The 14,239-nt window shown below is 52.0% G+C and overlaps 6 protein-coding genes across 6 annotated transcripts; 3 read left to right on the top strand and 3 right to left on the bottom strand.

Annotated features, from left to right (window-relative positions):
* Positions 1 to 962: 962 nt before the first annotated feature.
* On the bottom strand, positions 963 to 1,205 carry N7459_009376 (WD repeat-containing protein jip5; the record flags this gene model as incomplete). Its single annotated transcript, XM_056948544.1, has 1 exon — positions 963 to 1,205. The coding sequence occupies one exon, from the start codon at positions 1,203 to 1,205 to the stop codon at positions 963 to 965; it is 243 nt and encodes an 80-aa protein (XP_056795769.1).
* Positions 1,206 to 3,447: 2,242 nt separating this feature from the next.
* Positions 3,448 to 5,262, bottom strand: N7459_009377 (MFS transporter; the record flags this gene model as incomplete). Its single annotated transcript, XM_056948545.1, has 3 exons — positions 3,448 to 3,744; positions 3,795 to 4,807; positions 4,881 to 5,262. The coding sequence occupies 3 exons, from the start codon at positions 5,260 to 5,262 to the stop codon at positions 3,448 to 3,450; spliced, it is 1,692 nt and encodes a 563-aa protein (XP_056795770.1).
* Positions 5,263 to 6,554: 1,292 nt separating this feature from the next.
* Positions 6,555 to 7,472, top strand: N7459_009378 (putative thiol methyltransferase; the record flags this gene model as incomplete). The annotated part of the gene is made up of 2 exons (XM_056948546.1): positions 6,555 to 7,046; positions 7,113 to 7,472. 2 exons carry the CDS (start codon positions 6,555 to 6,557, stop codon positions 7,470 to 7,472), a joined length of 852 nt encoding a protein of 283 aa, XP_056795771.1.
* An 81-nt stretch (positions 7,473 to 7,553) lies between these two features.
* N7459_009379 (deubiquitinase OTU2) lies at positions 7,554 to 8,522 on the bottom strand (the record flags this gene model as incomplete). The annotated part of the gene is made up of 1 exon (XM_056948547.1): positions 7,554 to 8,522. One exon carries the CDS (start codon positions 8,520 to 8,522, stop codon positions 7,554 to 7,556), a length of 969 nt encoding a protein of 322 aa, XP_056795772.1.
* A 327-nt stretch (positions 8,523 to 8,849) lies between these two features.
* Positions 8,850 to 9,836, top strand: N7459_009380 (short chain dehydrogenase/reductase family; the record flags this gene model as incomplete). The annotated part of the gene is made up of 4 exons (XM_056948548.1): positions 8,850 to 8,879; positions 8,936 to 9,170; positions 9,235 to 9,538; positions 9,617 to 9,836. 4 exons carry the CDS (start codon positions 8,850 to 8,852, stop codon positions 9,834 to 9,836), a joined length of 789 nt encoding a protein of 262 aa, XP_056795773.1.
* A 714-nt stretch (positions 9,837 to 10,550) lies between these two features.
* N7459_009381 (alpha,alpha-trehalase) lies at positions 10,551 to 12,986 on the top strand (the record flags this gene model as incomplete). The annotated part of the gene is made up of 5 exons (XM_056948549.1): positions 10,551 to 10,676; positions 10,752 to 10,824; positions 10,879 to 11,000; positions 11,053 to 12,794; positions 12,857 to 12,986. 5 exons carry the CDS (start codon positions 10,551 to 10,553, stop codon positions 12,984 to 12,986), a joined length of 2,193 nt encoding a protein of 730 aa, XP_056795774.1.
* Positions 12,987 to 14,239: the final 1,253 nt, after the last annotated feature.

Raw genomic sequence — 14,239 nt, forward strand, 5'->3', positions numbered from 1 at the left:
TGTATTTCTAGCATTGGCAGACTCGCGAGTTTCAATAGGTCATCTATACATTCCATGTGCAACCGGGATCCACGAGGAACCTGCAGAAGTCAGATCTTGTGCATATATGGCCAGATCGCCAACTCCTGTAGACCTCCCCCTCGGAAGTACCTCAAATCATATCTAGGTATCCAAATGGGATAATAATCGTCGCGAAATAGTTGATGCAGGGAATAAAAGTTTATGATTGAAAGAAAAGGTGATTAGGATAACATTAAAAGAGGTAATATTTTGCGACGCGAGAACCTACGCAGATATTACTATTAAGCCCCGCATCGCGAAGTATGGGGGCAACCCTTCCAAGATTGTAGCATGCAACATGACATGGCGCATATAATAAAAGTTTTTGATAAAAGGCGATGAGCTTGCTCTATTCTGCACATTGGGAGAATCTTTGTGCGAAGGAAGCAAAGCTTTAATAATCTAGAGTGTGTTTGAAGCTCGACGTTGTGTTTCAAAGATCCTCACCTCCCCTTGCCCTGGAGGGGCGTCTCCGCGGGAAATCAAATCCAAGGCCGAGATAGCAGAGTCAGATGCGACATGAGGCCAATCCTCTGCAGAGTGTATTTTTTTGATGAATGCCCATAGAAGTCTGCTTTTTTGTTCGATTGCTTTGAAGGTGAAGATCGTTGCTCTTGGGTTGTTGACTCACGATCGGAAGAAGAACTTCGGTGGTAATGGAGATTCGAAGGCATCTTGATTAAAGAAGGCCATTCCTGAATGAGCTCCTATGGGACAGATGGCTCCTACTCTCGAATTATCCCGTCTCACCCACGCTTGCTATACAACCACGATTCGTTCGATAAACCATTTATCCTCTTAAGCGTGGAATACTAGCCTCAATACCACCTGAGCATCAAGGTGGATGTTCTTTTTTTTGTATTATACAGATTTTGGGTATCAGATAATGCGGTCATGGAGTATTAGTCCAGATCGTGAAAGCCCATGGCATGGTGCCCACCACGGCGGTCCTTGCCCTTGACCTTCTTCCGTTTCTTGCGGTTGTTTTGTTGTTGGCCCTCATTATCGCTGTCATCGTCATCATCACTGTCATCACTATCGCCAAGCATATGTTTCCTACCGGCTATGGCGTCGTCAGCGTCCCCGGCTCCCACAGCTTCATGCCAGACCTTAACCACCTGTCCTCCGCCGGAGAGACCATACATCCTTCGACGTCAAATCCGACGCCAACGACGCCCTCGGTCTCGTCGTGAATAACCTCTGAGATTGTTACAGAGCGAGGTCAGGTGATTCCACTCCACAATGTCATTATTATATAGCCATCCTTATAACTTAGTCAATTACACAATCGATCATATCTTACTTCGTACCAACTTGTAGTGTATTGTTACGGACCTAGCATCAGCAACATACTAAGGCATAAAGATGGAGAAGTGATAATGTGTCAGGATAAGGAGGGGATCCGTCCAATTAGAATCAAGGAGAAATCTGAGTTGCTATTCCGCCCAATCTGCCAATTTAGGGGTGTACACTTCACGAATCATAACATACAGGAAAGGGATAAACTATTAATGCGATTCTCCACACACTCATTCCAACACAAACTGAAGAGGTGTCACGTCTATATATACCCAGTGGTAGGGCAGCTACACCAACCATACCTATTCAGGACCGGGGTAGCCGACCCACTGCTGGCTGTCGAGGTTTATAGATATAGTTAATGTTATTCATATCATATTTACAAGTTCGCTAATTACGTTGGCAAGATTCCTGTTTTCCTTGATCCTATCAAAACTGTCAACCTACAGGTCCCTAGGTAAGCTATGTCTTTCTCAATGTGACTTGGAAAAGTCCACAAGCAACTTCGAGGATATATCATCTTTCGCCCATTCGTGAATTTGACTGGGGAGATTATATGATGGTGAGTTTGCTTGCGTGACCATACGCATACTGCTAATCTTCCAGCCTTTCAAAACTGTGTAAGAGGATTAATGGACTGACTGCCTTCCCTACGGTAACAGAATCGTTCAGCTCTTCTAGCTTAAGGAGAGTGCCTACATTCACACAATCCTCTGCTTCCAGCACCAGGTATGGACTCCCTGGGGCTAGCGAAACCCTGTTCATTTTCTTGACGCCACTCAGTCGTGTGATCTGAATCGCCAGTACCAACAGCTTGCTGATCTGGGTGTTGGCTGCTTCAAATTGCTACTGGGGATCACTGGGCAGCTCTGGTGCTGACCTTGAGAGACAATTCGGTGCTGGACCAGCCTTTAGAACAGAGCATAGAGACATATATCACGTTGTCTGTTACTCTGTCTCTGCTCAGGAGATCATTGTCATACTATATGATTCCATCTTCAAGAAGAGCCTGCCTAGACGAAATTTCCATCTGTAGAGTGACTAGCAGCGGATTATACTAGTGGATATGATGTTTGATCTCATACATCGTCTAGAACATAGCTGTATATCTTTATATAGAGGACGGGACAGTGGGAAACAAGTTGGAGGTTGGTATGATGAGGGCACAGTCTTGAAAAAAGAAGCAAACAATTATATATTTGTAGACAACAACCAGCCGATATTGTCAAGCCAAAAGCTTTCTAGAGGAGAAGCGATAGAAATGAAGATTGAGGGTTGCCTGGTTGCCATTTTCTTCAGCAGGGTTGAACTGTGGAAGATGGGGAGAAGAGTGATAGGAAAGGAAAAGTAGCAGGCAGCGCAAAGAAGCTCCTTTTTATAAAGGATTCAAACGCCGAGGATAGCCATCAAAAGCCAAATATATCCCCTTTTGCAAAAAGCGCCAAGCGGAATGTATCAGGCTGTGATTAGCCTTCCAAGCGGGCTACATCAAGCTCCTGTAGTTCTTCCAACATCAAAGGCATCTGCGCTCACAGAAATTGCTTTCCTTTTATTTCTGACTTACTTGGCAATTGAATATAGCCCAAGTAAGCTCGTTGTACATTTGGCTTTGATTTTTGAAGTTCTTTGTACCTAAATTCCAGGTCTTCTGGTCGGTCATGACGAGGACGGCACCTGGGCACCTACAAAATATTGAGCATCAGGCCAAGACCGTTAGATATCTACGCCGCCTATTCTTGAGCCAAGTGGGTATTATCCCATCGCAGGTCAGACAACAATCTTCATCATTCAAAAGGGTATCATTCAAGACCGTAGACACAACTCGAGAATAGGAGACCCGAGAGAACAGAATCAACCATGTAGCAAGAAGCAGTGAGTGTACTCAAGCTTGCTCAAGACAGACCAAAGGAATGCAGTGCAGAAGATATCAATATAATGAGGATACAATGCAACGTCTTTGTGCAGAACAGAAACAACGCTGACATCATAATCGTGCCAAATCATCCATCGCTTTTCAAACGAAGGGCCTAAAACATACTGGACACCCGATATAGTATGTATACCCCAGAATGCCAGTTGAATGCTTTTTCATCGCATGCGTGCATCCATTTTCTGTCTCCAGCGTGGTCCGTACACTCTCATCGCAAAGATAACAGAACTGCTCGCAAAGCTGACCAATCCGATGATAGTAAACAGCCAACCATTACCAATACCATTGATGATTGGAGCTGTAACCAGGGATCCGATACAGGAAAAGATGTTCCGCATGAAGTTGTTCAGAGCCACACCCTCAGAGGACTTCTTTGGCATAAACTCTGTCAACATGGTGGTCACCATGCTAAAAATGAGCATGGAACCGATGCCAAAAAAGAAGTTTGCAATCATCTGTGAGGAGTCAGTGACCGTTTCGGGGTTGATAGGAAACATGCACGTACCGGGGCAAGCCAAAATACTCCCTTCTCCGCTGTCCAGCCATACCAGATGAGCGCGGCTGGGTAGAGAAAGGCACCAAGCCAAGCATTCTCACGCATTCGATCTTCGGGGCGAAATACCAGCCTCCCCTTTTCATCGTATCGATTCGCCCGTTTCGCCTCTCGGTGCATGATATTATCCATCCATTTGCCCCCAAAAATACTAGCGACAAAATAGCCCAATGAGTTCGGAATGTACAGCAAGCCCACAATGATAGTGGGAAAGTTGTAAGGGGGCTTGCCAAATGTATCCTCAACACTGACATTCAAGACGTAGAGGGAGCCAAAAGCAATGCTGGAGTAGTATACACTCAAGAGAACCGGTATGTACCGCAAGTAAAGGACGATTTTCAAGGGGTCGATGAAAGTTATCTTTAAGAGCTTGAGCCACCTTGCCGTGAAATGCACGACCCGCCGAGAGGAAACGCGGCTGAGTGGGCGGGTAGCGGGTGCCCCATCATCGTCTTCGCCGGCTTCGGGCAGGACAGGCTTCTGTACGACCAATGTTTCCGGCAGTGCGAGAAAGATGAAAATGACGGTGAGAGCGCCGAAGGCTGCAAGAAACCAGAGAGTACTCCGCCACCCCCATCGCTGAGCTAGAACACCACCAATGATCGGTGCCAGCAAGGGCCCGCACAGCGGACCGAGGTAAAAGGTGCCCATTGCGCGACCTCGTTCGTGAACCTCCCACAAATCGGCGATAGTTCCTGCACCGACGGCTTGAACAGAAGCGGACGCACCCCCACTGAGCATTCGCATCACGATCAGCATGGCGATCGAGTCAGAGATGGCACAAAGACAGTTGAAGATCACGAAGAGAACGAAAGACGTCAGATAGATAGTGCGACGTCCGAGCCGCTCGCTAAAGGAAGACCACCATAGTGGAAAAATTGACATGCTCAGCATGTAGAGGGATATTGACAGGTTAGTTATAGTAGAAGTAGTGTCGAGCTCTTTCGACACTTGGGAAAGCGAGGCTGATTCGAATCCGTTAATATCAAAGGGGGAAAAAAAAAGGGAAGGTTGAACACAGCACGCAAGGACACTCACGAAAGAAGATGGAGCTTCCCATCGGTGCGATGGAGCCAGCCACGGCGACGATAAAAGTGATGAACCACTTCATCCTCCGCGGATATGTCTTCGGATTCTCGACTTCGGCGACCAGTGTGAATTGGCCGAACAACCCTCGGCGCTTCAACCGCGGGACGGAAATGGCAAGGCCGAGCTCAGTTGAATGGCGCGATAGGGGACTTGGATTCTCGAGATCAGTTTTTTCGTTGACATCGGCCGTGATGGTGGAACTGCGAGACGGCGACTGGGCGGTGTTGATTTCGGCGTCGTCCTCGGCTCGGAGTGGAGGCGCATCATTGTCGGGGCTAGATGTTGGCAGAGCCACCGCGGCGGCGCCGTCCTTTTCGACACCGTCGGGCATTGTTGGGAGTCAGTCGATTCGACCCTGAACAGATATGGATGTCGGTAATTGGAGACAAGCCGGAACGCCCCCGAATCTAACGGAGCGAAAGACCAGTCTGCAGTGAGGCAGATTGCAGCCTGGCGTAGGAAATGCAAACTGCTATCCCTGAAGATCGATAATGATATGAAACATAGACGCCAGCGATCAACAGCGTTGCATATACTCTATCTGCCAAGTAAAGGTCGTAAACGGAGTCCGATGCGGACTAGATGTCGGGTGACGAGCGAGCCCAAGCTGGGACGCAACACAATGCCCTCCAAGGTTGGCTTGGAGAGATCTCGAAGGATCGTCGCGGCTGGAAGAGCGATGATTGAGCCTTGCGACCGAAATGGGCAGGTGTGCAGCCCACAAGGCGATCTTTCCAGCTGACGGTAGTCGCTGGTCACCGATATATAGAGCAGATGGAGCAGGCACGACCCTGACCTATGCAGGACTGGCACGTCTTTTCAGGGATCTCAGTATGGATCAGCGCGGTGAGAGTGATAAGAGCGTAGTATGCAGAAGCGAAAAACCACCAACATCGTCGGGCACCAGAATCCCTCGATCTTCATAGGGGTCCACTCGCACTCGGACTACCGACAAGCACCGACGAGGGCCGAACATCTTGTTCTTTTATCGCTAATGCTCTCTCTCGCCCACGAGGGAATGATAATGAGGGGGTTCGGCGATGGAGAATGGCGAAACTGGGTCCTCGTTTGTCGGCGGGGGCCGCAATGGCCATGATAGCCAGTCATCGTCGAGGATGAGCGTGCCGGTCTTCCGTCGGCAAACTGGAGCAGCAAGCCAGGATGAACGGTGCCGTTGACGGTGGATCAGCCCGCAGATAGTACTACAAGTGAATCATGAGTCAACCTCGGGCAAATGTCGAACTGCCGACGTCTCGATAGACTCATCTTGGCTTCATATTTCCCTTGGGTTGCGTGATCGGAACCCACCGTGGCAACGCCAAGGGAGTCCCCGTGTAGTTCGTAGGCATTGGAGGTGGAGATATTGGCGGAGAAGCAGATGCGATCGTCGATATTTGACGTGAAGACTGATCAAAGAATCCAGCAGCCCTAAGAAAATCGTCGCACATGGGCGAATGGAGCCCTCGCTCCAGAGCTGCAAGGAGGTGATTAATAAGCCCACCAGGGGAATCGGAATGGTGAAATTAAGGGAAAACATGGCATGGACGGTGGGATTCTGACATCTCTGTGCAAGTTCAAGACTGCGAGGTGTCAACACGTTGCTCTTCATACCACTGCACCATCATGACTGTCCCAACCATCATCGATCCCAAAGACGTCCAGGCCCACCTGGCCCAGTACAAGGGATCCAGCTATGTCGACGGCTGGGCCGCCCTGTGGGACAAAGGTGAGGGCCTTCCCTGGGACAAGGGTTTCCCCAATCCAGCGTTGGAGGATACTCTTCTGCAGCGCCGCGCGACCATTGGCGGACCCATCGCCCAGGATGCACAGGGCCAATCGTACAGACGCAAAGCTCTCGTCCCTGGATGCGGCAGGGGCGTCGATGTCTTACTGCTGGCCAGCTTTGGCTTCGACGCCTACGGCCTGGAGTATAGTGCGTCTGCGATCGAGGCGTGCAAGAAGGAACAGGCCGAGAACCATAGCTGGTACCGCGTGCGCGACCAAGCAGTGGGCCAGGGGACCGTCACTTTCGTGCAGGGCGACTTCTTCGACGATGCGTGGTTGCAGCAGATTGGAATGCCATTGAATGCGTTTGATGTGATCTATGACTACACGGTGGGTTTCTTTTCCCCGGCCTGGTTGATCTTCTATATGCAGCTCCCGTCCTGACCATACACCTAGTTCTTCTGTGCCTTGAGCCCGGATCTTCGTCCGAAGTGGGCGCTCCGCCACACTCAACTTCTGGCTCCCTCCCCGGCAGGCAACTTGATCTGCCTTGAGTACCCCCGTCATAAAGAGCCCCTCAGTGCTGGGCCCCCGTACCCCTCGCCGTCTGAGGCATACGTGGAGCACCTGAGTCATCCGGGAGAGGACATCTCTTATGATGCCAAGGGCCTTGTCAAGCAGGATCCTCTGCGGCCACCAAGCAAGGCTGGGCTTGAGAGGGTGGCGCATTGGCAGCCCGAACGGACGCATGAGAAGGGCCAGGGCGAGAATGGGGTGATCCATGACAGAGTCTCTATTTGGCGTCGACGAAACTAAATCTGTCGGTGGCACGAGAAATCAAAAGAACCGGGTTGGGTCGGACGTCGACAAGACCCCAGATTAATAAGCCCGTGGGAATTATATGGCTGAGGCTTTCTTGAACAGGGCGTTGTAGTGCTCGCCCAATCCATAAGAGTGCCGATAGTACGCGAGCCAAATCACGCGCTTGGCCTTTTGCTCCTCGTCAAAGTTATCCATATCGCCACACTCAATCTTCTCCATCCGGCCGTCACTCTGGACGACATTAATATCCACCCCGTATGCCCTGGCGATGGCTTGTAGCTCCAACTGGCCACCCCACTCGGCAGTGAGTTTGATTTTGCGAGTGTATTCATCCAATGGCTCCTCCATGAAGGCCTCAAAGTCGTCCCTGTTTTGCATGATGAATTCCGCTGTCACAGCCCGAACAGCCCGGTATCCATCATGTTGTGGTGACGCAACAGTGTCAATGCGCGACTGTGTCGTCGGCTGGATGACAATTCGACTTGGGTCCGGCCGCAAGCCGAGTCCGTAATCATCTAGTTGCTTGGCAATGGACGAGTAGAGACAGTGGCCGTCGGGATTGACCTCTACCTCCTTCAATCCGAGTTTTTTGAAGACCGCTTCCATGAGTTCTTTCTCGTTGCCTCTGTAATCTGTTTGATTGGCTGCTTCCTCCGCGGCAGCGGCAGATGCAGCTGCTTGTTCGGCGGCCCGACGAGCTAAACGGGCTTTTTGGCGATTGGGCTTCTTTCCTCGAGTGGCGTGCTGGTCTGAGTCGGGGACAGGGGTAGGTTGTGCGTCTTGTGGCGTCTTTTCGGTGGCCTCTCCATCTGCTGAGGTGTTGTCCTCTAGGCTGAGGTCTTGGAGTTCGTCGGCCGGTTCTTCTGGGTCACCATTCAGCTGCGCAATTTCCCCTTGGTGCTTCTCGTTCAGATCTCGTTGCATTCGTTCGCATTCATCGTTGACACCTTTTCGGGTCTTCTTGGTCGCCGACTTTTTCTTTTGGGTGATCCGCCCTTGCAGGTCTTTCTGTTCCTTGCGGTGTTTTGCCAGAAGCTCATCCATCTTGGAAACGAGGGGAAAAAATAAACAAAAGCTGGTCTAAGAAATTACAACAAATGCAGAGGCAAACCGGTTCAACGCTGTAATGGATGGAGAAGCAACACGGCGAGACGCAAAGTCGCCCCGCGAAACCCTGATGACGGTGCCCTAAATCAGAGCCCAAAGGAGCCTAGTGTGATATGCCCCGGGGAAACCAAGTCTCCGACGAGCCTCGGCTCGCTCACTCGGTCTGTCGGGTATGTAGTGCAACGGGCAAAGCTGGGGAAGGTTCAAAACTATGGCTCCACGCCTACGATTTACACCCTGATTCAAAGCTGTATACGTGCAGCTATGGATTCCCAGAATCTTTTCAATGTCAAGGTTGGCCGCTCTCGAAATCTCTCCTCCAGACTATTCCTCACTGACTAGCGTTGCAGGGCAAAGTGGTGCTGGTCACCGGCGGAGCCAAAGGTATCGGTCGCATGATCTCAGAGGGATATGTGACGAACGGTGCCACTGTCTACATCTCGTCGCGGGATGCAAAGGCTTGTGAGGGGGCCGTCAATGAGCTCAATGCTCTCGGCAAGGGCAAGGCTCATGCCATCCCCGCCAATTTCTATAATTATGACGACGTCAAGAAGTTGGCGGAGGAGTTGAGCAAGCGGGAGAGCAGTCAGCCATTCCCACCGCATCCATTCAGAAGAAAAATGACGTACTCATCCCTCTCCTCTCACAGAACTCCACGTCCTGGTTAACAACTCGGGTTCCAACTGGGGCGCTCCCTATGACGAATATCCCACCGAAGCCTTCACCCGCGTTCTCACACTCAATCTGCATCGTGTCTTCGATCTCACCAAGCTCGTGACTCCCCTCCTGGAGAAGGCTGCGGCTCCGAATGATCCCGCGCGCATCATCAACATAGGGAGTGTCGACGGTCTGCGCGTGCCCTCGCTCGAGACCTTTGCCTACAGTTCCAGCAAGGCCGGCCTGCACCACCTAAGCCGAGTCCTGGCAAGCCACCTAGGCAAGCGAAATATCACGTAAGATCATCTGTTCGGACTCAATGCTGTTGGATATCTGCATTTCACTAAAACTGACTTCTATGGCCATGTTCGCAGTTCAAACACCCTGGCGTGCGGACCCTTCGAGAGTAAGATGATGGCAGCTACCCTCAAGACATTCGGCGAGGCGATCAAGGCTGGGGTTCCGCTGGGCCGGATTGGAACACCGCAGGATGTGGCCGGTGCTTGCTTGTTCCTGAGTAGTCGGGCGGGCGCGTATGTGAATGGCGCGACCATCTCTTTGGACGGCGGCAGCGTTGTCGCAGCCAAGATCTGAGCGGCTTGAACGAACACGAATATACTCGCGACTCGTTTCAACTGCGGATAGCCAATCGTTCGATACTCTTGCACGAGAAATGCATTCCGGACCCCGATGTGGACACCGGCCGCGAATCCCCATTGACGTTGTTCTGGCACTCGACGGTCCCTTGTCACTCTACCATCCGAGTTGCTTTTTTTTTTACTTCGTATATGGTCATTCTGAGTCTAGCTCCGTAGAAAAAAGAAATGCCAGTGGGCACTACATAAGACTTGCTCCGGCGCCCACAGGTTCTCTTTTGACACAGATCTCGCCGGTTATCACTGCTTATCAGGGGCGACTTAAGTGGAGCGGCGACATCATCGTTTCGCATGCCGTCATTGCTGGAGCCCCTCCGACCACTGCCCGGTTCACGGTATATCAGCTTCTCAATCCGCTCTTCATCTCTGCCTATACTCCAGACGACCGCAACGAATTACAACTGAGACCGTTTTCTCCCACGAGTCAGGTTGCTTCCTGTCTCAGCCCTCGCGACTACTCACCAGAAGGCATTTACCACTTCTCCACGCCGAAGCTACTTATATCATTTACATCGAGCTTTTGTGTCCTCGCGTGCCCCGCGGCCTGCAACTCAATTCTTTGTGGCGTAGAGTCGGTGTGGACTCGCCCGCCTTACGTTACGCACAATCGGAGACTTCTGGTCCTCCCTTTTCTCCCCTCTAACCACAGACCATGAGCTCGTCAAAGGATGGCCACCAGCGGGCACCGTCCCTGGACCCCTTCTCCCACCCGGATGTCTACTACGGCGATGGCGATTCCCTGGCCAGGATCCGGGATCGCAGACGCGCCTTCTCGGCGGTAAGCAGCCCCTGCGCCTGGGCGTTACCCCGCGAATAGCATCCCCTGCTCACTTGTGTAATCTGGTGTTTCTAGAGCCTACAGGACTACAACCGTGAAAACATCCATGAATTTCTGGGCGCCTTGCCCTCGAGGCGGGGCAGTCATGGTAGGTCTAGGACCAGCATCTCATCCAATCCGAGAAACTGACGGCGATGGGCAGATGAGGCGACCGATCATCCCCGCAAGTTCCTAATCGAGGTGGACGAGACTCTCAATGCCCTCTTGAAGCAGGAAGATACCGATAAGAACATGCAGATCACGATCGAGGATGTTGGACCGAAGGTGTGCCGATCAATCACCATCTGCCTGTGTGACTCCCGCTGATCCTTTATAGGTGCTCTCGGTCGGAACGGCAGCGTCATCCGGATACAACCGAGTGGATGTCCGCGGTACCTATATGCTCTCGAACCTGCTACAAGAACTCACAATCGCCAAAGATTACGGGCGCAAACACATCATTCTCGATGAGGTCCGCCTAAGCGAGAACCCCGTTGCTCGACTCTCGCGTTTGATCAAAAACTCCTTCTGGAAGGCGCTCACACGGCGCATCGACGGCTCGAATATTGAGGTGGCAGGCCGAGACCCAAAGGACTGGACTGCCGATCCCCGACCTCGAATCTATATCCCGCCTGGGGCTCCAGAGCAGTTTGAATACTATACGAGGATCGCGCAGGAGCACCCGGAGCTGCGACTGGATGTGCAAATGCTCGAAGCCAACATCACCCCCGATTATGTCATGAAGCTGAGCGAGAAGCCAGGCCTCTTGGCGCTGGCCATGGAGACCAAGTATAATGAGATGACCCAAAAGGATGAATTCTTTGGTGTTCCCTTTGTGGTGCCAGGAGGCCGATTCAACGAACTGTACGGCTGGGATAGCTACATGGAGTCTTTGGGGCTGCTTGTCAGTGACCGTGTGGACCTGGCCAAGGGCATGGTGGTCAACTTCTGTTTCTGCATCAAGCACTACGGCAAGATCCTCAACGCCAACCGGACTTATTATCTCACCCGCTCCCAGCCTCCGTTCTTGACTGACATGGCACTACGGGTGTACGAGAGGATCAAGAACGAACCCAATGCGAAAGAGTTTCTGCGCAACGCCGTCCTTGCCGCCATCAAAGAGTACCACAGCGTCTGGGCCACGGAGCCACGTCGTGATCCAGTCACTGGTCTCTCGCGATATCGCCCCGAGGGCTGGGGTGTGCCGCCCGAGACCGAGCCGAGTCACTTCATCCATATTCTGATGCCGTATGCCGAGAGGCACGGCATGACCTTTGAGGAGTTCGTCAAGGCATACAACTCTCGCGCCATTGTCGAGCCCGAATTGGACGAGTACTTCCTTCACGACCGTGCTGTGCGCGAGTCCGGACACGATACCAGCTACCGCCTGGAGCGAGTCTGCGCGAACTTGGCGACGGTGGACCTCAATTCATTGCTGTACAAATACGAGGTTGACATCGCCTGGATCATCCGCACCCAGTTCAAGGACAAGCTGGAAATTCCGGTCGAGTTCCGTACCGCCCAGACGCAAAATGTGCAGTTTGAATCGTCCGCGGCTTGGGACCGCCGTGCCCGCAAGCGCAAGCTACACATGGACCAGCTCCTCTGGGACCCGGAGAAGGGCATGTTCTTCGACTACGACACAGTCAAGAAGGAGCGCACAGGATATGAGACCGCGACCACGTTCTGGGCCATGTGGGCTGGGCTCGCGACGCCGCAACAGGCAGCCGTCATGGTTTCGAAAGCATTGCCTCGGCTGGAGGCATTCGGTGGCCTGGTCTCAGGAACGGAGGAGTCCCGAGGCGCAGTGAGCTTGGAGCGGCCGAATCGACAGTGGGATTACCCGTACGGCTGGGCGCCGCAGCAGATGCTCGCATGGACGGCCTTCCTGCGCTACGGGTACCAGGAAGAAGCCGAGCGACTGGCATACAAATGGCTGTACATGATCACAAAGGCGTTCGTCGACTTCAACGGCGTGGTCGTAGAGAAATATGATGTGACTCGGCCGATTGATCCGCACCGAGTCGATGCCGAATACGGGAACCAGGGCACAGATTTCAAGGGCGCCCCCCGAGAAGGGTGAGTTTGGCTGATCGCCGGATTACTTGTCATATCGAAAATGCTAACTGTTCCTCCCACAGATTCGGCTGGGTCAACGCTAGCTATGTCTACGGTCTGGAGATTCTCAACGCGCACCAGCGCCGCTCATTGGGACCTCTCACGCCGTGGGATACTTACAAGAAGGCGGTTTCCGCCCAGGACGCATACTGATTGGATTATGCTTGGCGCCTTTGGTTACCCTAGAAGAAAGAAAATTCGAGAATTAAAGAGGTACACATCTAGAGATGGGCTTGGAGGATTTCCGGAGAGTTGGCTTTGCGAATTGGCAACAGTCTTGGATCGAAGAAAAATTCGTGGTCTCAAATTGGCACCTTTCAACAGACGGACACGGTGTGTATAGGCATCAGGTATATTCTGCGTTTTGCTTGATTGGTTTTTCGTTACGTTGTGATGTAGTCGACGAATTGGAACGAGTCACTGTAAACTCATCCTGTCGGTGGACATATCAGCTCCCAGGTATTCCTCAGACATAGTCATAAATGCCTTCCCTCATCCGGCACCAGCGAAAATATCCCGGCCAACGTCCGACAAGCCACGGCGATCCCGAAAGGCAGCGCACGCCATCGTTCTTCCATCGGACTCCTCCCTGATCCTCGACTAGGCGGCGGGTGGAGTCGACGTGCTCCCTGGATTACCCGAGCTTATTCTCGTGGCCGACGGGTTCTATGCTTGGGAGTGTGGCTCGATGAGATGAATCGTACCTGGTGGACAGGCAATGCGATGCATTTCCCCGGGTTGTTGATTCTGGATTGTTAGGATGAGAGGGTATTTAGGCTTCTAATCTCGTTCCGTTATGATCGTGTCTCATTTGCAGAACGCGAAGCGCTGACGATGGGCTGGTTTCCTCGGATCAACGAAGCAACCATCATATAGCTCTCTAGCTGTCTAACTTAGACAGGTCCCTTTGTGGATCCAAGGCTGTTCGAGTTCAAGGGCAAGAACAGGGGTCGGGGGGTACAGTCCGCATCGTTGAGCCGAGGTCCAACGAAGACGGATAATTTGACTCATTTCAGCGATCACCGGGTGGATCGCCTGTGATGAGACGCGTGTTGGGGGTTTCTGCAAGGCGTTATTTGCTCCGGGATGAATTCGTACGAGTCCAGGGTCATTGGGGGTTGGTTTATGACGCGCTGTGGTGCCAAACGAATTTGCTCTGTAGAGGTATAGAACGGGGTAAGTACATAGACGGTGATGTTCTAGGAAAGAAGATCTACAAATCTTGGTACTTGCGTTGGCACTTCTGACTCTATTCTCAGGAAGCTACAAGGAGATTAGACAGGCTTGTCTACCATCATGGCTCTCTAAATTCTCGGTTCCGCAAATGTCTACTTGACCAAGGATCGAGTGCAGACCCAGCGTGGAGATGCACGGAATACCGGGGCATGACAGGGTCGTATTGATGA

The sequence above is a fragment of the Penicillium hispanicum genome, assembly GCF_028827665.1.
Source record: "Penicillium hispanicum strain IBT 35686 chromosome Unknown utg000008l_segment0_segment0, whole genome shotgun sequence".
NCBI classification, from domain to species: Eukaryota; Fungi; Ascomycota; class Eurotiomycetes; order Eurotiales; family Aspergillaceae; genus Penicillium; species Penicillium hispanicum.